Source organism: Procambarus clarkii, chromosome 19, assembly GCF_040958095.1.
Source record: "Procambarus clarkii isolate CNS0578487 chromosome 19, FALCON_Pclarkii_2.0, whole genome shotgun sequence".
Taxonomy (NCBI): Eukaryota; Metazoa; Arthropoda; class Malacostraca; order Decapoda; family Cambaridae; genus Procambarus; species Procambarus clarkii.
The window spans coordinates 39911780-39936733 of record NC_091168.1 but is presented as its reverse complement, the minus strand read 5'-3'; the positions used below and the strand labels follow the sequence as shown (position 1 = coordinate 39936733).

The 24954-nt window shown below is 43.2% G+C and overlaps 1 protein-coding gene across 1 annotated transcript; it reads left to right on the top strand.

Annotated features, from left to right (window-relative positions):
* Nucleotides 1-14724: 14724 nt before the first annotated feature.
* Nucleotides 14725-16788, top strand: LOC138366448 (uncharacterized). Its single transcript, XM_069327497.1, has 3 exons — nucleotides 14725-14731; nucleotides 15914-15916; nucleotides 16121-16788. Exons 1-3 carry the CDS (start codon nucleotides 14725-14727, stop codon nucleotides 16786-16788), a joined length of 678 nt encoding a protein of 225 aa, XP_069183598.1.
* Nucleotides 16789-24954: the final 8166 nt, after the last annotated feature.

Below are 24954 nucleotides of genomic sequence, written 5' to 3'. Positions count from 1 at the left end.
AATCCTCCCATCCATCCTCTTAAGGTCGGCGATTTTCTTATCAAGGACCTCATCGATGGCTTTCAACCCCAGGGGAGCTCCTAGGAGTGTGCTGTCTTCAGGTTAAGTTTTATGGATATTTGGCAGAAGACCCTCTATTCTCTCTGCAATGCCCTCGTTGGAACATATTATTTCACATTTTGAAGGGTTCAGGGTGAGGCCTAAAACTGCACCTTGCTCCTGGATCTTTCTGATGTCCTCCAGGAGGGAGTCTTGGGAACCAGCTAGGGTACCATCATCCAAGAACCAGATGTTAAGCTCGCTGGACAGGACCTCTGTGACTTGTTTGATGACTAAGCAGAAAAGGAGAGAAGCAAGGGGGTCACCCTGTTGGACGCCTTCTCGCGAGTCAATTTCATGTTCGCCAAAAAGTAGCTTAAGATCCATACTGTAGCATGAATGTACAAAAGGGTAGAGGGAAAGGAAATGACTATGAACCGCACGGAGTACAGCATCCCTCCGCACCAAATTGAAGGCATTTTTTAAATCTAGCTTGATAAGGGCCTTTTCGTCTGTGATGTTGGTGATGAAGGCTCGAGCTGCATGGGCTGCCGCCTCACACCCTTGTGGAATGCCAAACCCGAGCTGTTTTGGCTTCAACATGTTGGCCGCTGCATCACTAACTGTTCTTGCAGCTGCCTTTGCGACGAGACGCCGGAGAGAATTGCCCACAGCTCTTGGCCTGATCCCTCCATCCTTTTTCTTTAGAGCACAGAGAGATGCTCCAAAAAAAGATAGGTCTTATGGGCGCTGGTATGTTGCCAGCTAGACATGTGTTGGTGAATCTGGTTAGTTCCACCAAGAGGTTCTTTGCAATGTCACCCAGTGCAGGGTTGAGCATTTGCTTGAGGTGGTTGGGTTTTAGTCCTGTGAACCCACCTGCTGATCCTGTAGGGAAGGACATGGCTGCTTTATGGACCACAGATTCAGCCACCCAGAGAGGTTCTGCTCTGGTAGCCCCCACTTGTACAATGTCGTCCTCACGCGGAGCCCTGGGTGGGTGTTTCTCCCTTAGGGCTTGAGCTGTTGCGGCATCTCTGTCGGCAATTGAGTCCTCACTGGTGATGACTCGTATTGCGCCAATAGTGTTTCCTTCTTCTATTTTCTTGGTGACTGATGTTCTGATTTTTGATGTCTCGGATATGCCACTGTTGCTCTTCCTGCCGTGGGTGTTTCTCGCACGGGTGGGAAGGCGCACCTGGTTGTCCTCCCTGGGAAAATCATTTATAGCTTTGATGACTGAGGCAGCTAAGGTTTTGTCTCTCCTTGCAGGGGTGGCTAGACATATGTTGCCAAACAGTAGGAGGTTGTTCTATGCTTGGGTCGTTCATGGAGAGTCGTTGACCTTTCTCAGGAGGGCAGATAATTTGGCTGCTGCATGGGGGCGGGCTGCTTTAGGGATGTGATGCAAGGTTCTGGCCGATGTTGCTTTGATAGCTTCTAATAAATTTTCTGTGGGAAAGAAGGTCTGGGAGGTGTTTTGCCTTACGGGCGGTGTGGGCTGTTGATTGGTGTTCTCCCTGGGAGGGCGCCCAGAACCCAAACACCTGGCTCCGTTGTGGTAATGAAGGCGCACATTATCGTCACTCAACCGGATATAGCATACCCGGTCGTACGTCTGACATCTACCTTGTCTACCCCTGTTTGATGGCTCATCTTGGCTTGGAGAAGCCTGGCTATCTGTTGAGAGCTGCGACATGGGCGGGCGCTGGGCGGGCGCTGGGCGGGCGCTGGGCGGGAAGGTGGACGGCGGGCGGCGGTTGAAGGCTGGGCGGGTGATCAGCTGGCCGTGGCACTTACTACTCAGGTGAGTGGTAATACATATACCACCTCTATACAAAGTGTGGGTATACACCCACTACACAATATGTGGGTATACATTGGGTGGGTGGGTGGCGTAGACACACATGGGAGCCTCCCGGCTACTATGGGCGGGTGGCAAGGTGGCCTCGTGGGTGGGGAGGCGACGTGGTGGGGTGGGTAGGAGGGGGAGAGCAGGTACTTCCCGGCCTGGGCGCTGGGTGGGGGCGGGGTCAGGGCGACACTAACACTGGTATAATTTCCCCGTATATCACTGCAAAATAATGAATGAATAATGAATATATATATATATATATATATATATATATATATATATATATATATATATATATATATATATATATATATATTAGTATATTTTGGTAGCAGTCTTTCCTGTAGACATATTTTATTAAATATGACCGAAAAAGTAAGATTAATAATTCTAACACGAATTTTCTCAATCTTTCGTACATTATGCTTCACTGTTGGAGGTAAATCAAAAATCACTTCTCCAAAATTCATTTTTATTTCTAGTCTGACGCGACACGGGCGCGTTTCGTAAAACTTATTACATTTTCAAAGACTTCACAAATACACAACTGATTAGAACTTGCGTTTCCCTGATTTTATATCTACATTTGAGTGAGGTGGGAAGGGTGATGTGGCATTACATTTGAGTAAGGTGGGAAGGATGATGTGGCATTAGAGGATATTAATAGGGTATTAAAAGTATCAACACAAGACAGAACACGAAACAATGGATATTGAATAGAAGTGTTTGTAGAAAGCCTATTGGTCCATATTTCTTGATGCTTCTATATTGGAGCGGAGTCTTGAGGTGGGTAGAATATAGTTGTGCAATAATTGGCTGTTGATTGCTGGTGTTGACTTCTTGATGTGTAGTGCCTCGCAAACGTCGAGCCGCCTGCTATCGCTGTATCTATCGATGATTTCTGTGTTGTTTACTAGGATTTCTCTGGCGATGGTTTGGTTATGGGAAGAGATTATATGTTCCTTAATGGAGCCCTGTTGTTTATGCATCGTTAAACGCCTAGAAAGAGATGTTGTTGTCTTGCCTATATACTGGGTTTTTTGGAGCTTACAGTCCCCAAGTGGGCATTTGAAGGCATAGACGACGTTAGTCTCTTTTAAAGCGTTCTGTTTCGTGTCTGGAGAGTTTCTCATGAGTAGGCTGGCCGTTTTTCTGGTTTTATAGTAAATCGTCAGTTGTATCCTCTGATTTTTGTCTGTAGGGATAACGTTTCTATTAACAATATCTTTCAGGACCCTTTCCTCTGTTTTATGGGCTGTGGAAAAGAAGTTCCTGTAAAATAGTCTAATAGGGGGTATAGGTGTTGTGTTAGTTGTCTCTTCGGAGGTTGCATGGCTTTTCACTTTCCTTCTTATGATGTCTTCGATGAAACCATTGGAGAAGCCGTTATTGACTAGAACCTGCCTTACCCTACAGAGTTCTTCGTCGACTTGCTTCCATTCTGAGCTGTGGCTGAGAGCACGGTCGACGTATGCGTTAACAACACTCCTCTTGTACCTGTCAGGGCAGTCGCTGTTGGCATTTAGGCACATTCCTATGTTTGTTTCCTTTGTGTAGACTGCAGTGTGGAAACCTCCGCCCTTTTCCATGACTGTTACATCTAGAAAAGGCAGCTTCCCATCCTTTTCCGTCTCGTAAGTGAAACGCAGCACGGAACTCTGCTCAAATGCCTCCTTCAGCTCCTGCAGATGTCTGACATCAGGTACCTGTGTAAAAATGTCGTCAACATACCTGCAGTATATGGCCGGTTTCAAGTTCATGTCGACTAAGACTTTTTGCTCGATGGTACCCATGTAGAAGTTTGCAAACAGGACACCTAGGGGAGAACCCATAGCGACCCCATCCACTTGCTTATACATGTGCCCATCCGGGCTCAAGAAGGGTGCCTCTTTAGTACAAGCTTGGAGTAGTTTCCTCAGAATACTTTCTGGCATGTCAAGAGGAGTACAGGCTGGATCACGATACACTCTGTCGGCTATCATTCCGATTGTCTCGTCCACAGGTACGTTGGTAAACAGCGATTCTACGTCCAACGAGGCTCTTATCCCTGTGGCCCGTGCGCCCCGCAGTAAGTCCACAAATTCCTTTGGAGACTTCAGGCTGAAGGCGCAAGGAACATAAGGAGTCAGCAGGCCGTTGAGTCGCTTCGCCAATCTGTACGTGGGTGTGGGTATCTGGCTAATGATTGGCCGAAGTGGGTTTCCAGGCTTGTGCGTCTTGACATTTCCATACGCATATCCAGGTTTATATTCCCCAATGATCTTTGGCAGGTGGAGTCCGGATTTCTTGGCGTTCACAGTTTCGATCAGTTTGTTGACCTTTGCTTTTAATTCGGCTGTAGTGTCCTTCGTTACCCTTTGGAACTTAGTTTGGTCAGAGAGTATGATGTTCATTTTCGCCAGATATTCGTCTTTTTTAAGAATGACATATATTGGCGACTTGTCACCTCTCCTGACAACTATCTCCTTGTTCTCACGAAGGCTTTTAGCTGCCGCTCTAAGCTCGGGGGACAGTATGGTGCTTCTGTAGTTGCCTCGATTCTTTCCTCCTTCTGCAATAAGTTCTGCTTGTAAGGTATCTTTGGTAGTGACCTTTTGTGTCTCGAGGTCGAATATGTCGTCCAACAGAATTTCCAACTCCACTTTCCGGGCCATTTCACTCGGTCTGGACATAACATGACAGTTTATGCCCAGATTTAGGAGAGTGACTTGGTCCTCAGTGAGGTTAATTCCTGCAAGGTTCAGGAAGCCATCTCTTGGTCGTGGAATTGCCATAGGTCCTCCATATAATGTTGTTAGTTTCTTGATAATCCTTGTTTCAGTGCTGAGGTGATGTTGGTCTGTGAGGATGTCGAGGTGTTGTTCAATGCGGGTACGGATACTATGGTCGATGTTGCTATTTCTCCACTCGTTTGTAGCATGAAGTAGTTGCGTTTTTTTGTCTTTGATTTCATTCTCTGCCTTGTATATCTGATCACGAATCAGATCCTGGCGATATTTTATCGTGAAGGCTTGATTCCTTGCTGCTGGGTCGTGCACTTTAACATTAGTATATTTTGGTAGCAGGGATTATCAAGGATTATCAAGAAACTAACAACATTATATGGAGGACCTATGGCAATTCCACGACCAAGAGATGGCTTCCTGAACCTTGCAGGAATTAACCTCACTGAGGACCAAGTCACTCTCCTAAATCTGGGCATAAACTGTCATGTTATGTCCAGACCGAGTGAAATGGCCCGGAAAGTGGAGTTGGAAATTCTGTTGGACGACATATTCGACCTCGAGACACAAAAGAAGGTCACTACCAAAGATACCTTACAAGCAGAACTTATTGCAGAAGGAGGAAAGAATCGAGGCAACTACAGAAGCACCATACTGTCCCCCGAGCTTAGAGCGGCAGCTAAAAGCCTTCGTGAGAACAAGGAGATAGTTGTCAGGAGAGGTGACAAGTCGCCAATATATGTCATTCTTAAAAAAGACGAATATCTGGCGAAAATGAACATCATACTCTCTGACCAAACTAAGTTCCAAAGGGTAACGAAGGACACTACAGCCGAATTAAAAGCAAAGGTCAACAAACTGATCGAAACTGTGAACGCCAAGAAATCCGGACTCCACCTGCCAAAGATCATTGGGGAATATAAACCTGGATATGCGTATGGAAATGTCAAGACGCACAAGCCTGGAAACCCACTTCGGCCAATCATTAGCCAGATACCCACACCCACGTACAGATTGGCGAAGCGACTCAACGGCCTGCTGACTCCTTATGTTCCTTGCGCCTTCAGCCTGAAGTCTCCAAAGGAATTTGTGGACTTACTGCGGGGCGCACGGGCCACAGGGATAAGAGCCTCGTTGGACGTAGAATCGCTGTTTACCAACGTACCTGTGGACGAGACAATCGGAATGATAGCCGACAGAGTGTATCGTGATCCAGCCTGTACTCCTCTTGACATGCCAGAAAGTATTCTGAGGAAACTACTCCAAGCTTGTACTAAAGAGGCACCCTTCTTGAGCCCGGATGGGCACATGTATAAGCAAGTGGATGGGGTCGCTATGGGTTCTCCCCTAGGTGTCCTGTTTGCAAACTTCTACATGGGTACCATCGAGCAAAAAGTCTTAGTCGACATGAACTTGAAACCGGCCATATACTGCAGGTATGTTGACGACATTTTTACACAGGTACCTGATGTCAGACATCTGCAGGAGCTGAAGGAGGCATTTGAGCAGAGTTCCGTGCTGCGTTTCACTTACGAGACGGAAAAGGATGGGAAGCTGCCTTTTCTAGATGTAACAGTCATGGAAAAGGGCGGAGGTTTCCACACTGCAGTCTACACAAAGGAAACAAACATAGGAATGTGCCTAAATGCCAACAGCGACTGCCCTGACAGGTACAAGAGGAGTGTTGTTAACGCATACGTCGACCGTGCTCTCAGCCACAGCTCAGAATGGAAGCAAGTCGACGAAGAACTCTGTAGGGTAAGGCAGGTTCTAGTCAATAACGGCTTCTCCAATGGTTTCATCGAAGACATCATAAGAAGGAAAGTGAAAAGCCATGCAACCTCCGAAGAGACAACTAACACAACACCTATACCCCCTATTAGACTATTTTACAGGAACTTCTTTTCCACAGCCCATAAAACAGAGGAAAGGGTCCTGAAAGATATTGTTAATAGAAACGTTATCCCTACAGACAAAAATCAGAGGATACAACTGACGATTTACTATAAAACCAGAAAAACGGCCAGCCTACTCATGAGAAACTCTCCAGACACGAAACAGAACGCTTTAAAAGAGACTAACGTCGTCTATGCCTTCAAATGCCCACTTGGGGACTGTAAGCTCCAAAAAACCCAGTATATAGGCAAGACAACAACATCTCTTTCTAGGCGTTTAACGATGCATAAACAACAGGGCTCCATTAAGGAACATATAATCTCTTCCCATAACCAAACCATCGCCAGAGAAATCCTAGTAAACAACACAGAAATCATCGATAGATACAGCGATAGCAGGCGGCTCGACGTTTGCGAGGCACTACACATCAAGAAGTCAACACCAGCAATCAACAGCCAATTATTGCACAACTATATTCTACCCACCTCAAGACTCCGCTCCAATATAGAAGCATCAAGAAATATGGACCAATAGGCTTTCTACAAACACTTCTATTCAATATCCATTGTTTCGTGTTCTGTCTTGTGTTGATACTTTTAATACCCTATTAATATCCTCTAATGCCACATCATCCTTCCCACCTTACTCAAATGTAATGCCACATCACCCTTCCCACCTCACTCAAATGTAGATATAAAATCAGGGAAACGCAAGTTCTAATCAGTTGTGTATTTGTGAAGTCTTTGAAAATGTAATAAGTTTTACGAAACGCGCCCGTGTCGCGTCAGACTAGAAATAAAAATGAATTTTGGAGAAGTGATTTTTGATTTACCTCCAACAGTGAAGCATAATGTACGAAAGATTGAGAAAATTCGTGTTAGAATTATTAATCTTACTTTTTCGGTCATATTTAATAAAATATATATATATATATATATATATATATATATATATATATATATATATATATATATATGTATATATATATATATATATATATATATATATATATATATATATATATATATATATATATATATATATATATATATATATATATATATATATACAGAGAGAGAGAGAGAGGGTGAGGGTGGGAGAGGAAGGGAGGGGGGGAGAGAGAGGAGAGAGATATAGAGGGAGAGAGAGAGAGAGATAGAGGGAGAGAGAGAGAGAGAGAGAGGGGGGGGGGAGACAGAGAGAGGGGGGAAGAGAGATAGGTGTGTCTGAGTGTGTACTGAAGGGGGGGGGCAGTGGGAGAGAGGGAGGGAGGGGATGGCGAGGGTGTGTGGGGGGGATTAGAGTGGGACGGTTATATGTGAACCATATGGTTGGGAGGCAGTGTGTGTACTGTTGTTGCTCTGGTGGGAGGGGGTGGGGGTGAGAGAAGGGGGGGGAGAGTTGTCTCGGTTTAGAGCGGAGTGTTTTTCACACTTGGATGTCAGAAAACTAGTTCCCACATGAGCCGCACATTTCCCTTGATATTCGTTTCAGTTTGTTAACTCATATCCAAGACTAACTATTAAAAGGCAATAGCACTCTACACCGATTGACTGACTGACTTTGTGAGAGGCCTTATTTTTTTTGTTTTTTTTTGTTTTTTTTTTGTCCCCTAACTCCCCTTGCCACTTCGGGGGGGGTATAGGGTTTTTATGTAGCTTCGGAGCCCGATCCCCCCAGCCACAGGGCATGGCGAGACGGACCCCTAAGCATACCTAATACCCTAACACACACAAACTAAAATAAACATATATGGCAGATCTCATCACACCCACAAGAGTTAAGATGATACTAATAATACATAATAATAACCTGAAAATAAACGAAAACATTAATGGAAAATTCTTTTGTAGTTGGTTTTTTCTATATGGGACACAGCACACATAGGTAGGGGTGCACAGTATAACATTTAAAAAGAACAAACAAACGCTGAAGGCCAAAGCAGCAGGCTGCCCAATCGGCAGGGATGATGATTTGACGTCGGCATACATGGAAAACTAGACACAGTGGATGCTCCTAACTAGACCCCGGAGCGGGAGGGTTATCATGTATGCGCATGGGGTCCCTCCGGTCGCCGCCTTATCTACTCGCGAGCTCTGCAGGTCATCCACCCTCTTGTGAGACGCCATTAGGAGAAGTGGTACTCCAGATGACGAAACTGCTTAGATAGTTGGCTACTAGCTGACTTGGCTGCGGTTCACCTAAGCGTGACTATAGTTACCCTTATGCACCCTGTGCACAGTGATCCCGGGGCTAGGGAGGGCCTGCCCCTTGACGTGGCCTTGGACCATATTCTGTATATAGAATATGTCCAGGTCAGGGCCTTCACGGAGCAAATCTCGAGATCGTTCTTGGTGAGACCCATACCTTGTAGACCACGCGCACTCTCCTTGCACCATCCACCTCTCCAATTAAGAGTTATTGAGGAGGCGGATACTGTAGGCTTACCGGTATACTCCCGGACCTTCTGCAGGATCTCGGGGGTGCCGTATTTGTCGCACTTGCTCTGATGTGGACGGGAGAGTGGGAAGTTATCAGCTGAGACCTGGGTGTCTAATATGAAGGCCTCATCACCTTTGCAAGCTATAATATCTGGCTTGCAGAAGGTCCCTCCGTCTGGTATACGGACTTTGCGCTCCACCTCAAAGCCTCTTTGCCGCAATCGGCCAGCTACGAACCGGGTGATGTCGTCGTGACGTTTCACCCGAGCCCCGTGTGTCTTATGGCAGGCCTGGGATATGTGGCCCAGGGTTCCTGGTTTCCGACAAGCGTCACAGAGACCAGAAGCCTCGGGTCTACCCCTAGCCGCCCTAGACGGCGTGGCTACAGCGTTTGCCCTAATTTGGACGGCGTGGGCAAAATCTCCTCCGCTTAGCAAACGGGTACCGGACGCAACCCACTTGTGACAGGATGGGACCTCACAAGAGGAAGCGAGGCCGGCGCCGTTGACCATGCTGTACAGTTTTGCCTTCCATCTTCTAGCGCACTCGGTCGTTCTGCTGGATGGCGTTCCAGCGGCCGTGGTCGGGTCTACCCACCGGCGCATTCTCGCGCCGGTGGGTTCTAAACTGGTTGAGAGAGGTACTGTCTTTAACATGGTTGGGAAGGTCATTCCACATTCTGGGCCCCTTGATTTGTAGAGCATTTCTGGTTTGATTAAGTCGTACTCTAGGAATATCAAAACTATTTATTTCTGGTGTGGTGCTCATGGGTTCTGTTACAACCTTCTATGAAGCTTTTGAGATCAGGATTGGCATTACAATTTAGCGTTTTGTATATGTATAGTACACATGAGAGAATGTGCAGTGACTTAATGTCTAACATATTCAGGGATTTGAGTAGGGGAACCGAGTGATGTCTGGGGCCAGAATTGGATATTGTCCTAATAGCAGCTTTGTGTTGAGTAATTAGAGGACGTAAGTGATTTTGGGTAGTAAGCTCCAAGCACAAATACCATAGTTGAGATATGGATAGATAAGGGAGTAATAGAGAGTCACCAGGGCAGGGCGTGGTACATAATATCTGATCTTAGAAAGAATGCCCACAGTTTTTGAAACTTTTTTTGATATGTTTAGAATGTGTCCCTGGAAATTCAGCTTGTGGTCAATGAGAATGCCAAGGAATTTGCCATCTAATTTGTTATAAATTTGGGTATTGTTTATTTTGAGATTTATTTGATTAGAAGATTTATTGCCAAACAGAATATAGAAAGTTTTGTCAATGTTAAGGGTGAGTTTGTTGGCAGTTAGCCACAGATGGACTTTATTTAGCTCAGTATTTACTGTGGCATTTAGAGCAAGGGGATCAGGACTGGAGTAAATGAAGGTTGTGTCGTCAGCAAATAGGATTGGTTTGAGGTGTTGGGAGGCATTTGGAAGGTCATTAATGTAGATGAGAAAGAGGAGAGGGCCAAGTATGCTGCCCTGGGGAACACCAATGTTGATGGGTAGGGTGAGAGAAATTGTATTATTCACAGAAACACATTGGAGTCTGTCAGTAAGGTAGGATTTGAGGTATTGTAGGGAGTGTCCTCTGACACCATAATGATGTAATTTAAGAAGAAGGTTTTGGTGGTTGACAGTATCGAAAGCTTTACGCAGGTCCACAAATAACCCAACAGGGAACTCATTTTTATCAAGAGCTGTATGAATCGAGTTAAGCATACTAATAAGTGCATCGTTAGTGCTTTTTTTGGGCCTGAAGCCATATTGGCAAGGGCTAAGTATATTGAGTTTGGCTAGATATGAGTAAAGCTGCTTATAGATTAGTTTTTCAAAAATTTTTGACAAGTTTGGCAGGATTGATATAGGTCTGTAGTTGTTAACATCTGTGAGATCACCACATTTGTGGACAGGCGTTACTCTCGCTTTTTTTTAGAATATCTGGAAAGGTTTGGAGTTCAAGTGACTTGTTGAAGAGCAAAGCAATAGCAGGGGCTAAAGATCTGGAGGCTTTTTTGTAGATTAAAGTTGGTATCTCCTCAAGGGCACCAGACTTGGTTTTAAGGGAAAGGATTATCTCATTGACGTCAATGGAATTAATAGGCTTTAGGTACAGAGACTGGGGATAGTTCCCTGTAAGATAGTCCTTAATGTCAGTACTGGAAGATGGAATATCATTAGCAAGGGATGAACCAATGGAAGAGAAGAACCTATTGAACTCAATAGCAGAATCAGAGGCTGAAAGCTGACCATCGTTATTAGACAGGAGAGTCGGTTTGTTATTTAAAGACTTCTTTGATGCAGGCGATGAGTCACAATAACGTGGCTGAAGTATGTTGACCAGACCACACACTAGAAATTGAAGGGACGACGACGTTTCGGTCCGTCCTGGACCATTCTCAAGTCGATTGTGATGAGGAGGTAGGGACAGGCAATAAATAGGCAAGAAAGAGCTGAGGAGGAAAGTCAGGTGTAGGGGATAGTAGTAATGGAAACTGCAATGGGCCTATTGGCCCATACGAGGCAGGTCCTATTATAACCACCGAAGGAGAAGTAATAGGAAAAAGAAGAGGATAGCAAGGGACTTCTTTGATCCCAATATTTGTGAAATTGTTCTCCATGTTTGTTTAATGTTGCTCTTTATTTGGGTAAATTTATCTTCGTAGTATTTAGTTTTGGCTCGTCTAATTATCTTAGATAGCAATAATGAGTAATTCTTTGAGAATTCTTTGGAGACAATCCCTAACCTATACTTTTTCTCAAGGTCATGTTTTTTATTAATAGATTTAAGTATTCCCTTTGTAAGCCAGGGATTGTTAAGCCTTTTGGTTGTGACTTGTTTTGTAAGCATAGGACAGTGGGTATTATAAAGGCTAAGAGTTTTTTGAAGAAAAGATTGAACTGCTAGGTTGATGTCCTCTATGTTACCTAACTCGGACTCCCAGTTGACATTATCAGTAGCAGTTATAAAATTGTCTATAGCAGTTTCATTGTGTAGTCTAAAACGTATCTCTCTTGACTCAAGAGGTGGTTTGCTAATGTTAGTTAAGAGAAATGTGGGGTAATGGTCTGTAGTGCTATCGGTGATTATACCTGAAGTAAGCGGAGAGGTTATATTTGTCCAGATGTGATCTAGAGTCGTGGCAGTGCTATCAGTGATTCTAGTAGGTCTAGTGATTAAGGGTATGAGGAAGCAGGAATTCATACAGTTGAGGAAGCTAACAGCAGTAGGGTGTTCTGGCTCGCAGAGGTCAATATTAAAGTCCCCTGCGATAATTAGGTGGTTTTTGTTCAGTCTGTTATCAAGTATTAGATTTCTAAGGTTTGAGTTGAATTCGGACACATCAGTGTTAGGAATTCTATAAACTGCACCCACAGACAGGATAGACTCGGCACCCTTGACTCTGAAGCTGGCGAAGATATACTCCCCATAGCAGTCTCTAGTTCTAATTTCTTTTAAGCATGTTAGTTCTTGGTGGTAGTAAAGAGCAGTGCCACCACCTCTCTGAAGTTGACGACAGTTGTGGATTGCTGTGTAGTTAGGCATGTTAAAGAGTTGAGTAGTATCATCTTTCAACCATGTTTCAGTAAGTATAATAAAAGAGAAATTGTTGTCAATAGCTTCAATCAAGGCACTAACATCATCGAAGTGTTTGCCTAGGGATCTAACGTTCAAATTGATTACAGAGATATTGTGACTATGAGTTAATACATTGCTTACATCATGTGCTGCAAAATATCTGCAATTTAGATCATTAAAGTGATTATTGTCATAGATAGTGGATAAGAGGTTAAGTTCTGGGTCTATACTTGACTGCATAAAAAAAGCTGATTGCAGGAAAAATAAGAAAAACAAAAAGAAATAAATGTACACAATACTGTACCAAACAACCACAAAAGGGGCTTACAGGGGTACAATGGAGTAAGGGAGTATGGCTAGGCTAGGAAACCTAGGTAATGAATGAGATTAAAGAAAAAAACATATAAACATGGACTATACAAAACACAAGATATAGATATACAAAACAAAAATATAAACAAGACTAAGCAATACAAAAAAATTGAGCAAAAATGAAAAATGAGGTAGATTGCTTACAGGTACTCTCAGGTACACTGTAAGTAACAATAGACAGAAAATATATATCAATATAGAAAAGAATGTCACAATACAATAAGATAAGCAATTACATGAACAGATGAAAAACAAATCTGCTGTAAAATAGGAAGTAATTATAGCAAAGCACAATATAATAATATAACAATACAATAAGAGCTTACAAAGTATTGAGTCTGCTAAATTAGAGAATAATTATGGCAAGACACAACAATAAATGCAAGTAAACAAGGAATTGAAACAATTAGAGGTAGAATTAAGGTCACTAGATAGCCATGGAGGATACACAAGTTTGGTGGAGAGAACAAAAAATCAGTAGAGACTGTCAAGATGAATATATAAAAAATTTGTCAAATGATAATTGTAAAGTAAAGTAATCTTTAAGATAATAAATTTTATTAAGCTTAGTTTTAACTTATAATTAGTATGAACTTAATTAAAAGAACAAAAATGAGATCAATAATTGATTTCAATAAATGACATAGATCAATACAAATAAATTTAAAATATAAATGGAATAGGGTAAGATTAGATTTAAGAGTAAAATTTTACAATGAAACTGAGGTAGATGCTTGCATAAGTGCATGGAGACGATGGATTATTTAGGAAATTATATGAATGAGAGAACATTAGGTAAATGGAAAGGCAGAGACAGCACCTTAGACAAAGTTAGATTAAGTTAGGTTAGGCTCAGGCACTGAAAGAGTTATTTTAAGTACTGGCATTGGTCGGGTTCAGGTTTTCAGATATACCATAATCACTTAAGAAGGCCAGTAGTTGTTGGTCACATTTTATTTCATATCTTTTTCCTGTAATTTCCTTCTTCGCAAAAATCGTACCATTCCTAGTGTAGCACTGCTTGATAAGACCAGGGTTTTGTTTGCGAATTTGGCGCAGCCTGTAGAGGAGGGATCCACGCTACTTAGTAAGACACTCATTTATATATTTATATATACACTATATTTATATATATTATTAAGTAGCACGGCCTATGGTGAGCCCGTAGTGGACTTAGCTTGCACAGGAGCGGAGCCGAAAGGACTAGAGGAAAGGCTACTTGGAAGAACTCAATTTAGAGGAGATTAAGAGTAGGATACAAATATTTCTGGCAATACTTTTTTTATTAGAGGGGCCTCGTAGCCTGGTGGATAGCGCGCAGGACTCGTAATTCTGTGGCGCGGGTTCGATTCCCGCACGAGGCAGAAACAAATGGGCAAAGTTTCTTTCACCCTGAATGCCCCTGTTACCTAGCAGTAAATAGGTACCTGGGAGTTAGTCAGCTGTCACGGGCTGCTTCCTGGGAGTGGAGGCCTGGTCGAGGACCGGGCCGCGGGGACACTAAAGCCCCGGAATCATCTCAAGATAACCTCAAGATTAGACAAATTAGGTATACACAGCAATGTGCTGCTACCCCTATTCTATATATAGATATTGCACAGTGTAGATCAAGAACTAGTTCAACTTTTATTCTTTTTATAGGTTCTTAAAATATTATAGGATATTATCTTATTATTATAGGTTCAACTATTATTCCCATCTAACAGGATGGTGAGTCATACATGGAATTAGGGGAGATAATACCTGCCTTAATACAAAAAAAACCAGCTCTGACCAATCAACTGGCTATAAATTCATCCAATATTCTCATCTCACAGGATGCATGGTTAGTCATACATAGAATCAGGGGAGAAAATATCAGCCTCAATACAAAAACGGTGTTGATGTTAGTGAAAAAGATAAGGAGTGTAAATTGTGTAGTTTGCCGTACGCCCACATCCTAGAATAGATCATCCTGAATTAGTTAAGATAAGATCATGTTTATTCAGGTAAAAGTACATTTGTAGCGAGTAGATTATCCCAATAATATTCACGCTCCAAATACATTTGCCTAATAAGAGAAGCAAAGCTCTTCTTAGTACTAAGTATAGAACTCAAACCTTTCCCTACTTCCAGTTAATATTCCTGTCAACCTTTGGAGAACGGTATAAGGTGTTGCCTGAGCATAAAAGCAGCAGAGTAGCAAATAATAACGCCCCCCCCCCCACATAACGCACCGCTCCTGTGCCAGGTAAGTCCACTACGGGCTCACCATAGCCTGTTCTACTTGCCCCGATCCTGGGCCAGGTAAGTAACGGGCTCACCATAGCCCGTGCTACTTGGAGCGTGTTCCGAGTAGCTGAATCTATAAAAACAACAACGAATAATAACTCACGGGGGAGACATCTCCCGTCACGCAGGGTGCAGTCGCACCTCCACAGATCTCCAGTATCCGCAAATGATGCTGGTAATGGCTCCAAAGGGCCACCACTTACGGGCTATTCATGCCCGTACCACCTTTTGGGTGAGTTAATCTTCATACAATCGAATAATAACTAACCAACAGCACCGCTCCTGTGCCAGGTAAGTCCACTATGGACTCACAATAGCCGTTCTACTTGCCCCACTCCTGTGCCAGGTAAGTTACGGGCTCACCATAGCCCGTGCTACTTGGAACTTGTTCCGAGTACCTGAATCTATAACAACAACAACAACAACGAATAATAACTAGTCTTCTGTAGTAAAAGTGTTATTATATTATTGTACCCGGATGGATTGCTCGCTTGACTGTTTCGTTTGGATACTCGCTGTAACTGTTTTGTTGTTGTGAGATCAGCTGTGTCGTGCCTGTGTACAGGTTAGTTTATGTTCACTCCTAGTTTAATTTCTATTTGTTCTAGCATTAGTCATGTGTAGTTTTGCTTATTATGTTATATATCTTAAGCACTGTTAGTGCTTAAGATATATAGTAATGTATATTATATGTAGATATAAGTAATGTATATTATATGGCTTGTGTTTATTGCAGGATGTAACTGTACTGTAATTATTTATTCAATAAAGCCAGATGTCTGGCAATGCTTCTCCTTTACCTCAATTTATTGAACAAATAATTCAGACCAGTGAACATGGAGCGGTTACTACGGCCCGAGCGGTTTGCTACTGACCCCAAACGCCACCAACGCCGCTCAGGAATGGCGTCACTGGCTCAAGACGTTCCAAAACTTCACTCTAGCAGTAGAAGAAAATACCCCCACCGTGGACAAGCTGCGTCTCTTAATAAACTACGCTGCTCCACGTGTGTTCGACTACATAGCTGACTGCACTACGTATGATGCTGCTGAAAAATTCCTAACAGAACTGTTTGTGAAGCCCAAGAATGAAGTATTCGCAAGGTATGTCCTTGCAACACGACGCCAAGAACCCGGTGAGTCGCTTGATCAGTTTCTTCAGGCTTTAAACTTATTAGCTAAAGATTGCCAGTTCAAAGCAGTGACTGCTGTAGAAGCCTGTGATAACTATGTGAGAGATGCTTTCATTAATGGGCTGGGTTCTGCCACAATAAGGCAGCGCTTACACTTGAAAAATAAAACTTTAGACTTACAGTCAGCCTTTGACCAGGCTCGCACTCTAGAAACGGCACAGAAACTGTCTGCCTCTTATGCTCAGCCAGGGGCTACAAATGCTGCCATGGCACTCTCATTAGACCTGGAGGACTTAGGAGGACAAGAAAGTGTAGAAGAAAAAGTTGACACAGTTTCTGCAGCTACAACTAGTGGTTTAAAGTGCTTCTTTTGTGGTTACTCTCAACATCCTCACAGTCGATGTCCAGCTAGAGAGGCTCTGTGTATGAATTGCAAGAAAAAGGGTCATTATGCTAAGGACTGCCGATCTCTGAAATAGACTAACAGCGCTTCAAACACCCAACATTCCACTGCTATGCTCGCTACTTTAGCTGGGACTTCGCCTCATGTCTCAATAAATCAGTGCTTAGTTCTAAGATCAATGGTATTCCAGTTAGTGCACTGATTGATACTAGTAGCTCTGAGAACTTTATTCATAAGAATATTGCCGAGCAGAGTGGGTTACTCGTCTATCGTGACACTGGGGCAGTTTCTATGGCTACTGTATCGTTCTCTTCAAAATTCCTGGGCAGTGTTCTGTAGACTTAGAATTGCAAGGAGAAACTTACCATGGTGTGACTCTCAAAGTGTTACCCGATTTGTGTGCTGATGTGATTTTAGGTCATAACTTATTACAAAATCATTCTGTGCTCGAGATGGCTTTTGGAGGAGATAGACCTCCCCTTAGAATATGTGGATTAGCTGCCGTCAAAGTTCCAGCTCCATCTCTCTTCAGTAATTTAGCACCAGACTGCAAGCCGATTGCTGTAAAATCCAGACACTATTCTGCGGCTGACAAGTTGTTTATTAAATCTGAGACCGCTCGGATGCTACGTGAAGAGATAATTAGACCCAGTCATTCTCCATGGAGAGCCCAGGTATTAGTAACTAAAGGAGACCATCACAAGAAAAGAATGGTTGTAGACAAACAATCAATCGATTCACGGGGCTGGATGCCTACCCCTTGCCACCTATGGATGAGATTGTGAATAATGTTGCTAGATTTAAAGTATACAGCACGCTAGACTTGAGAAGTGCTTACCATCAAGTGGGTTTAACAGAGGATGAAAAACCCTATACAGCCTTTGAAGCTTGTGGGAAGCTTTTTGAATTTAATCGTATCCTTTTTGGGGTCACTAATGGAGTGGCCAGTTTTCAAAGGGTAATTGATGGCATCCTTGAGAAAGGAGTGGAGGGTGTCCTTCGCTTACATAGATGATGTCTGTGTGTGTGGAGATTCTGAGGAAGACCATGATAAAAATCTGAAACATTTTATGGACGTTGCAAGAAGGTATAACCTGACCCCTGAATCTTGAAAAGTGTAGTTTTCGACTCAGGTCTATAAAGCTCTTGGGATATCTTATACAAGAAGGAGAAATTAGACCTGACCCGGAACGCCTCAAGTCACTGTTAAAACTTCCACTACCAAGTAACACAAGTTCTTTACGCAGAACAATGGGAATGCTTGCACATTACTCCCGTTGGGTGCTGAGTTTTTCTGAGAAGATCCGTCCTCTCTCTCATGCCAATGATTTTCCCATATCTGCTGCTGCTGCGAAAGTTTTTGAAGGATTGAAACAAGACATTGCCTAGGCAGTGGTTCGAGCAATCGACCCAACAGCTCCTTTCGCTGTGGAAACCGATGCTTCAGATCTTGCTATTGCCGCTACCCTAACCCAGAATGAACAACCAGTAGCTTTCTTCTCCCGAACACTTTCAAATAGTGAACAAAGGCACTCATCAGTGGAGAAGGAAGCGTATGCCATTGTGGAAGCCCTAAGGAAGTGGCGACACTATCTCATTGGACGCCATTTTCGGCTTGTGACTGACCAGCGCAGTGTTGCTTTTATGTTTAACTCTAAATCAGCTGGTAACATTAAAAATGATAAAATTGCTAGATGACGAGTCGAACTCTCCTGTTACCACTATGACATTGTATATCACCCAGGTAAAAAGAACATACCCGCTGAAGCAGTCTCACGTGTATGTGGTGCCACCAGTGTGTGGATGAATTAAAGGAATTGCATGACAATCTGTCACCCTGGAGTGTCTCGTATGGCTCATTTTGTCCGATGTCGAAATCTGCCTTATTCTGTGGAAGAAGTGAAGAAGATGACTAATTCTTGCTCTGTGTGCTCTGAACTTAAACCTCGGTTTTGCAAGTTTGATTCTGGGCATTTGATTAAAGCTACTCAGCCATTTGAAAGACTCAACATAGATTTTAAAGGACCACTTCCATCACATTCAAGGAATAAATATATCCTTACTGTTGTAGAGGAATTCTCTAGATTCCCTTTTGCATTCCCTTGTTCAGATATGACTACTGGTACAGTAATTCAGTGCCTGGTGCAGTTGTTTGTAATCTTTGGTATGCCTGCATATATACACTCTGATAGGGGAACTTCGTTTATGTCTGAGGAGTTGAAAGATTTTCTACTAAAACAAGGGGTAGCAACTAGCCATACGACTTCTTACAACCCTAGATGAAATGGCCAGGCTGAGAAGTACAATGGGATTATTTGGAAGACAGTGCTGCTAGCTCTTAAGACGAGAGGCTTAGATGTATCCCAATGGGAAGTTGTTCTTCCTGATGCACTCCACTCTATTCGATCACTGTTGTGTACCTCTACAAATTGTACACCACATGAACGATTCTTCCAGCATACAAGAAGATCAACTTCAGGGCGAACACTTCCCACGTGGCTTGCTTGCAGAGGCCCTGTCCTCCTAAAACGTCAGGTGCGGCAAAGCAAAAATGATCCTCTAGTTGACGAGGTTGAGGTCGTAGACGTGAATCCGGAATATGCCCATGTTAAGTTCCCGGATGGCAGGATTACTACAGTATCATTAAGACACCTCGCACCCATGGCCAAGAGGGCTGCGAGAGTTTGAACCCCAATCTCAACATTCAACAGCAACACCCAGCGGTTGTGGTGTAACACTGTAAAAGTGTTTGGTTTAGTTTTATTTAATACATAGAGATTCAGGAGTCACAGACAGGGATTTGAGAAGGCGCCAGTTTGGTTGGCCTGAGTCTCACACCTCTAAGCGTTAATGACCCCAAGTGACCTGAGGTCAGATCATGTGAATTTCACCTTACTTCTGCTAATCTTATAATTGGAGCCTGGTAGCCTTCAAACATGCCGACGTTTAAGGAGTGGCTTGGTAGAGTGCCTGAGGCTATCTACTTGTGGGTGGAGTTAGTTACTAGGTTCCCCAATATATACTCGGAGAGCAGAGCATACACAGAAAAGAACAGGAGCCAGCCAGCAGAGCAGAGAAGACAGCCTAGCCAGGGAGGCTGTCGGCCAGCAGGGCGGGACAGTCTCCCGCACTGCTGGAGTCTGTCAACTACAGACTCCCCCCCCCCCTACTCTATCCAGCTATAGGCAGACACTTGGTGAGTTGAACATTAAGGTGACTTGGTCGTGTTTACATATGTTGTGTGATGATCAGGGCAGTCAGTTGTAGGGTTCTCAAATTCTTGGATGATGACTCACTTTGCACATTTCTTGAACATTTGAATTGCTTAAAGTATGATACTTCATATGAAATATAATTATGAATTTATTATTTTCAGTTGTCTTTAACTTTGTTCCCTAGAGCTTTGAGTTGAGGTGAGAAAGCCTCTGTGGTTACTGAGTTCATGATTTTAATGAGTACATGTTTGGAGTTGATACATGGTAATAACATCTTTTGAGAATATTGTAATACAGACAAGTTCCATTCCTTGTCTTGTATGTAATGATCATGAATGGATGGTGGCAGCATTTCTTATTTCTACTTCTACTATTTACTTTTCTACTTCTACCTATTTACACCTCTCCCTCCACCCCTCTCCGAACTCTCACTTTCAGCTAATGACCCTCCTCGCTCCTCCCATCTCTCTACCTCTCTCACCCCAAACCCTCACTAATTACTTCACTATTCATTTCTTCCCTTTCTTTTCTCTTATGCGGTTGTGGCAGTGAACTGTGTTCTAGAGTTCTCTCTAGAGTTTTCGGGTAGCTGATCAAGTTACGGCGCCTAGCTTGTAGTCGCCGCACCTAGGTAGTCGAATACCTAGGTTACAAGGTGTTGAACGAGAGAGGTTGCCTTATAAACTCTGGGAGTGCTCTAGAATAGTTAGCTAACTGGGGACGGGATAACGGACTAGAGAGAGCTGTTTCCCCCGGCCTCGTTAGTTATATAATAATAATAATAATTTTTATTTAGGTAAGGTACATACATACAATAAATTTTTACAAAGATTGGTTGACTTATAGGTAGAGCTAGTACATACAATGCCTAAAGCCACTATTACGCAAAGCGTTTCGGGCATACCCCTTAACTGGGGGTTGGAATAATGGACAAGAGAGAGCTATTTCCCCCACCCTCCGTTACAATGTTGGCAGTGGTGTTGAACAATGTTCAATGTAGCAGGTGTTAGTTGAACATTGTTCAGTCCCACGTGTCTTTTGCCGCTCAGGCGCTATCAGGGAGATCTTGACAGGTGTTTAATATTCGCGATTTAGCGAGTTTTTTTTCAGGTTAGGAGATAGTGATTCTCTGGTGATGTGTTTTAGTGATTTTGTGAGTTTTGTGAAGTTCAGGGAATGTTCACCAGAACTTGCGTGTGTAGTGATTTATGTTAGTGATAAGATTTGGCGATTTGGGAACTTAGCGGTTGGTGGTAGTGCAGGTCAGCTGAGTGTGACAGGTGACCCCGCATGTCCCAGGGGGACACCCAGCCTCCGCTGGTCCCCAGGTCAGTTGGGGAGTGGCAGGTGTAGTTCTTAAGTAGTTTTAAGTGGTGGTTTTGCTCAGATTATTGAGATTTCAATTGCGATCGACTGTTTTACTCCATTTGATCGCAATAGCCTGAGGTGTACTGGTATTGTACAGCATACTAAGGGGAGGCTTAATATGTCAGTAGACTTCACGTTGGGGACGCTCGACGTTAGATAGTCTGGTCACAGGGGTGGCACAAGTTTGGAGTTGTTGACCCGCGGAGAAGCGAGGTAAACACTCTGGGTCACGTAGGTGGCTGTAGGTTAATAATTTATCACTTTCATGCCCACGGCACGTGGATGTACGGCGGGTTTATCTCTAGCGCTTGTGTGGTCGCGTCGTACATTTACGATCCGTTTTATAGTAGGTATATACTACTCGATCGACTTGGGGTTTGTATGAATATGTTTGCCATTAAATTTTAGTTTTCTCTAATAGGCACAGTGCCTATTTAAGAAAACGGCATTGTATTGTAACTTAGAGGAGAGACTATTGAGTTGGTGACACAACGAGGGTAATTGCCCACTTCACACACTCTTGTGTTGGCCGCGATCATGATTCTACATTTATATGCATATGTCTGTGTAGAGAATTTTATTGCGAGTTCAGTGATATAAAATTTACCGCTGTAGGAATAATGTGGAGCTGACAACAAACAAAAGAGTATGAACATTTTGTTGCTGTTTGGGCGTACGGCGAGACGGCGAGTGATCTATCGTTTTTATTTATTTCGTGGTGGAATAGCTAATGCTTTGGTTACATTTTATACATATGATCTTGTAGAGAATTTTATTGCCAACACATTGATACCAAAAGGAAATACGTAGCTTGAGAATTGGTGTCAGGAGAGTGAAAAGATTACACATTGTTTGGTGTTTACGCTCAAGAGAAAAAAACGCCGCGCGCACTATGCACAAAGTTTTTTTCACGGGTACCGTGCACATTAAAATGTTTATTAAGGGTGGGAGTAACGGCTATTTAAGTACGTAAAATTAGGAACGGTATAGTTAAGTTAGGCTAGTGTTTTGTCTCTAGTAGTATTGAAATTTTTTTTTGTTGAGATTGTTTTAGGTGACAAGTTAAAAGTAGTGACGACCTTATTCTCTCTTCTCTAAACTTTACTCTGTTACTGTTTTATGTTCCACCAAGTCAATATCATTCAGAGTTAATTGGATTATTAAAATTTAAGTGTAGTCGTTGCCAGGAGGAGCTTGCTTGCTTTAGCAGTGTTGCAAAACCTTTATTTCAGGGAGAAGGGGAGATGTAACACTAAAAAAGTGTTTGGTTTAGTTTTATTTAATACATAGAGATTCAGGAGTCACAGACAGGGATTTGAGAAGGCGCCAGTTTGGTCGGCCTGAGTCTCACACCTCTAAGCATTAATGACCCCAAGTGACCTGAGGTCAGATCATGCGAATTTCACCTTACTTCTGCTAATCTTATAATTGGAGCCTGGTAGCCTTCAAACATGCTGACGTTTAAGGAGTGGCTTGGTAGAGTGCCTAAGGCTATCTACTTGTGGGCGGAGTTAGTTACTAGGTTCCCCAATATATACTCGGAGAGCAGAGCATACACAGAGAAGAACAGGAGCCAGCCAGCAGAGCAGAGAAGACAGCCTAGCCAGGGAGGCTATCGGCCGGCAGGGCGGGACAGCGTGTCTCTGTCAACTACAGACTCCCCCCCCCCTCTATCCAGCTACAGGCAGACACTTGGTGAGTTGAACATTAAGGTGACTTGGTCGTGTTTACATATGTTGTGTGATGATCAGGGTCAGTTAGTTGTAGGGTTCTCAAATTCTTGGATGATGACTCACTTTGCATATTTCTTGAACATTTGAATTGCTTAAAGTATGATACTTCATATGAAATATAATTATGAATTTATTATTTTCAGTTGTCTTTAACTTTGTTCCCTAGAGCTTTGAGTTGAGGTGAGAAAGCCTTTGTGGTTACTGAGTTCATGATTTTAATGAGTACATGTTTGGAGTTGATACATGGTAATAACATCTTTTGAGAATATTGTAATACAGACAAGTTCCATTCCTTGTCTTGTATGTAATGATCATGAATGGATGGTGGCAGCATTTCCTATTTCTACTTCTACTATTTGCTTTTCTACTTCTACCTATTTACACCTCTCCCTCCACCCCTCTCCGAACTCTCACTTTCAGCTAATGACCCTCCTAGCTCCTCCCATCTCTCTACCTCTCTCACCCCAAACCCTCACTAATTACTCCACTATTCATTTCTTCCCTTTCTTTTCTCTTATGTGGTTGTGGCAGTGAACTGTGTTCTAGAGTTCTCTCTAGAGTTTTCGGGTAGCTGATCAAGTTACGGCGCCTAGCTTGTAGTCGCCGCACCTAGGTAGTCGAATACCTAGGTTACAAGGTGTTGAACGAGAGAGGTTGCCTTAGGAACTCTGGGAGTGCTCTAGAATAGTTAGCTAACTGGGGACGGGATAACGGACTAGAGAGAGCTGTTTCCCCTGGCCTCGTTAGTTAACTGGGGGGGTTGGAATAATGGACAAGAGAGAGCTATTTCCCCCACCCTCCGTTACAGTGGAAGCTGGGGTAAACCCCAATCCGCCTCATCCTGAACTACTTCATCCGGAACTACCTCATGCTGAACTACTTCATTCCGAACCACCTAACCTAGAAACACCTAACTGGAAACCTTTCTCTGACGTAACACTCCCTCGAGAAGGTGGTATGCAGGAACCGACTGGGACACTAGAGGCTTCAACATTGCAGGAGTCCCTTCGACGATCTGGAAGGACGCGCAGTACCCTTACACATCTTCGGGACTGTTACTTAAAGCTAGATGGGGTGAATGTAGTAAAAGTGTTATTATATTAATGTACCCGGATAGATGCTCGCTTGACTGTTTCGTTTGGATACTCGCTTAACTGTTTTGTTGTTGTCAGATCAGCTGTGTCGTGCCTGTGTACAAGTTAGTTTATGTTCACTCCTAGTTTAATTTCTATTTGTTCTAGCATTAGGCATGTGTAGTTTGCTTATTATATTATATATCTTAAGCACTGTTAGTCTATATAAGTAATGTATATTATATGGCTTGTGTTTATTGCAGGATGTAACTGTACTGTAATTGTTTGTTCAATAAAGCCACATGTCTGGCACTGCTTCCCCTTTACCTCATCTACTTTCAAGTATGGTCCAGAACAGACACTTGCGAGATACTGTACCGACTCTCAGTGCGCTCAACTCACACCATTGCTCGCCAAAGTATCACCTGCGTACTTCTGTATACTCGACCAAATATGTATATTATCTTAGTGTTTGTGTTTATTGTCACAATACTTTACGTAATAATAGAACCGTTACATTGGTGACCCCGAAGTGAAAAGAACACTTAGTCGCAAACTAGATCTTCGTCATGGATTTATCTACCAGGTTTCCAGCATACAACACAGATGAACCAGAATTTTGGTTCATGCAGATGGAGGCTACTTTCAAATTTCAAGAAATTACGACTGAGAAAGCCCGATATGCCTGTACCCTGCCAACACTTCCCTTGGAGGCTATGCACACTGCCTCCGCTGTCATCACCGCACCATCACCAGACACCAGAACGTACACCGCATTGAAGGCCGCTCTTCTACTGGCAACGATGAAACGCCGCATTCAACAAAGGGATCAACTCCTCACTAACAAAAGATT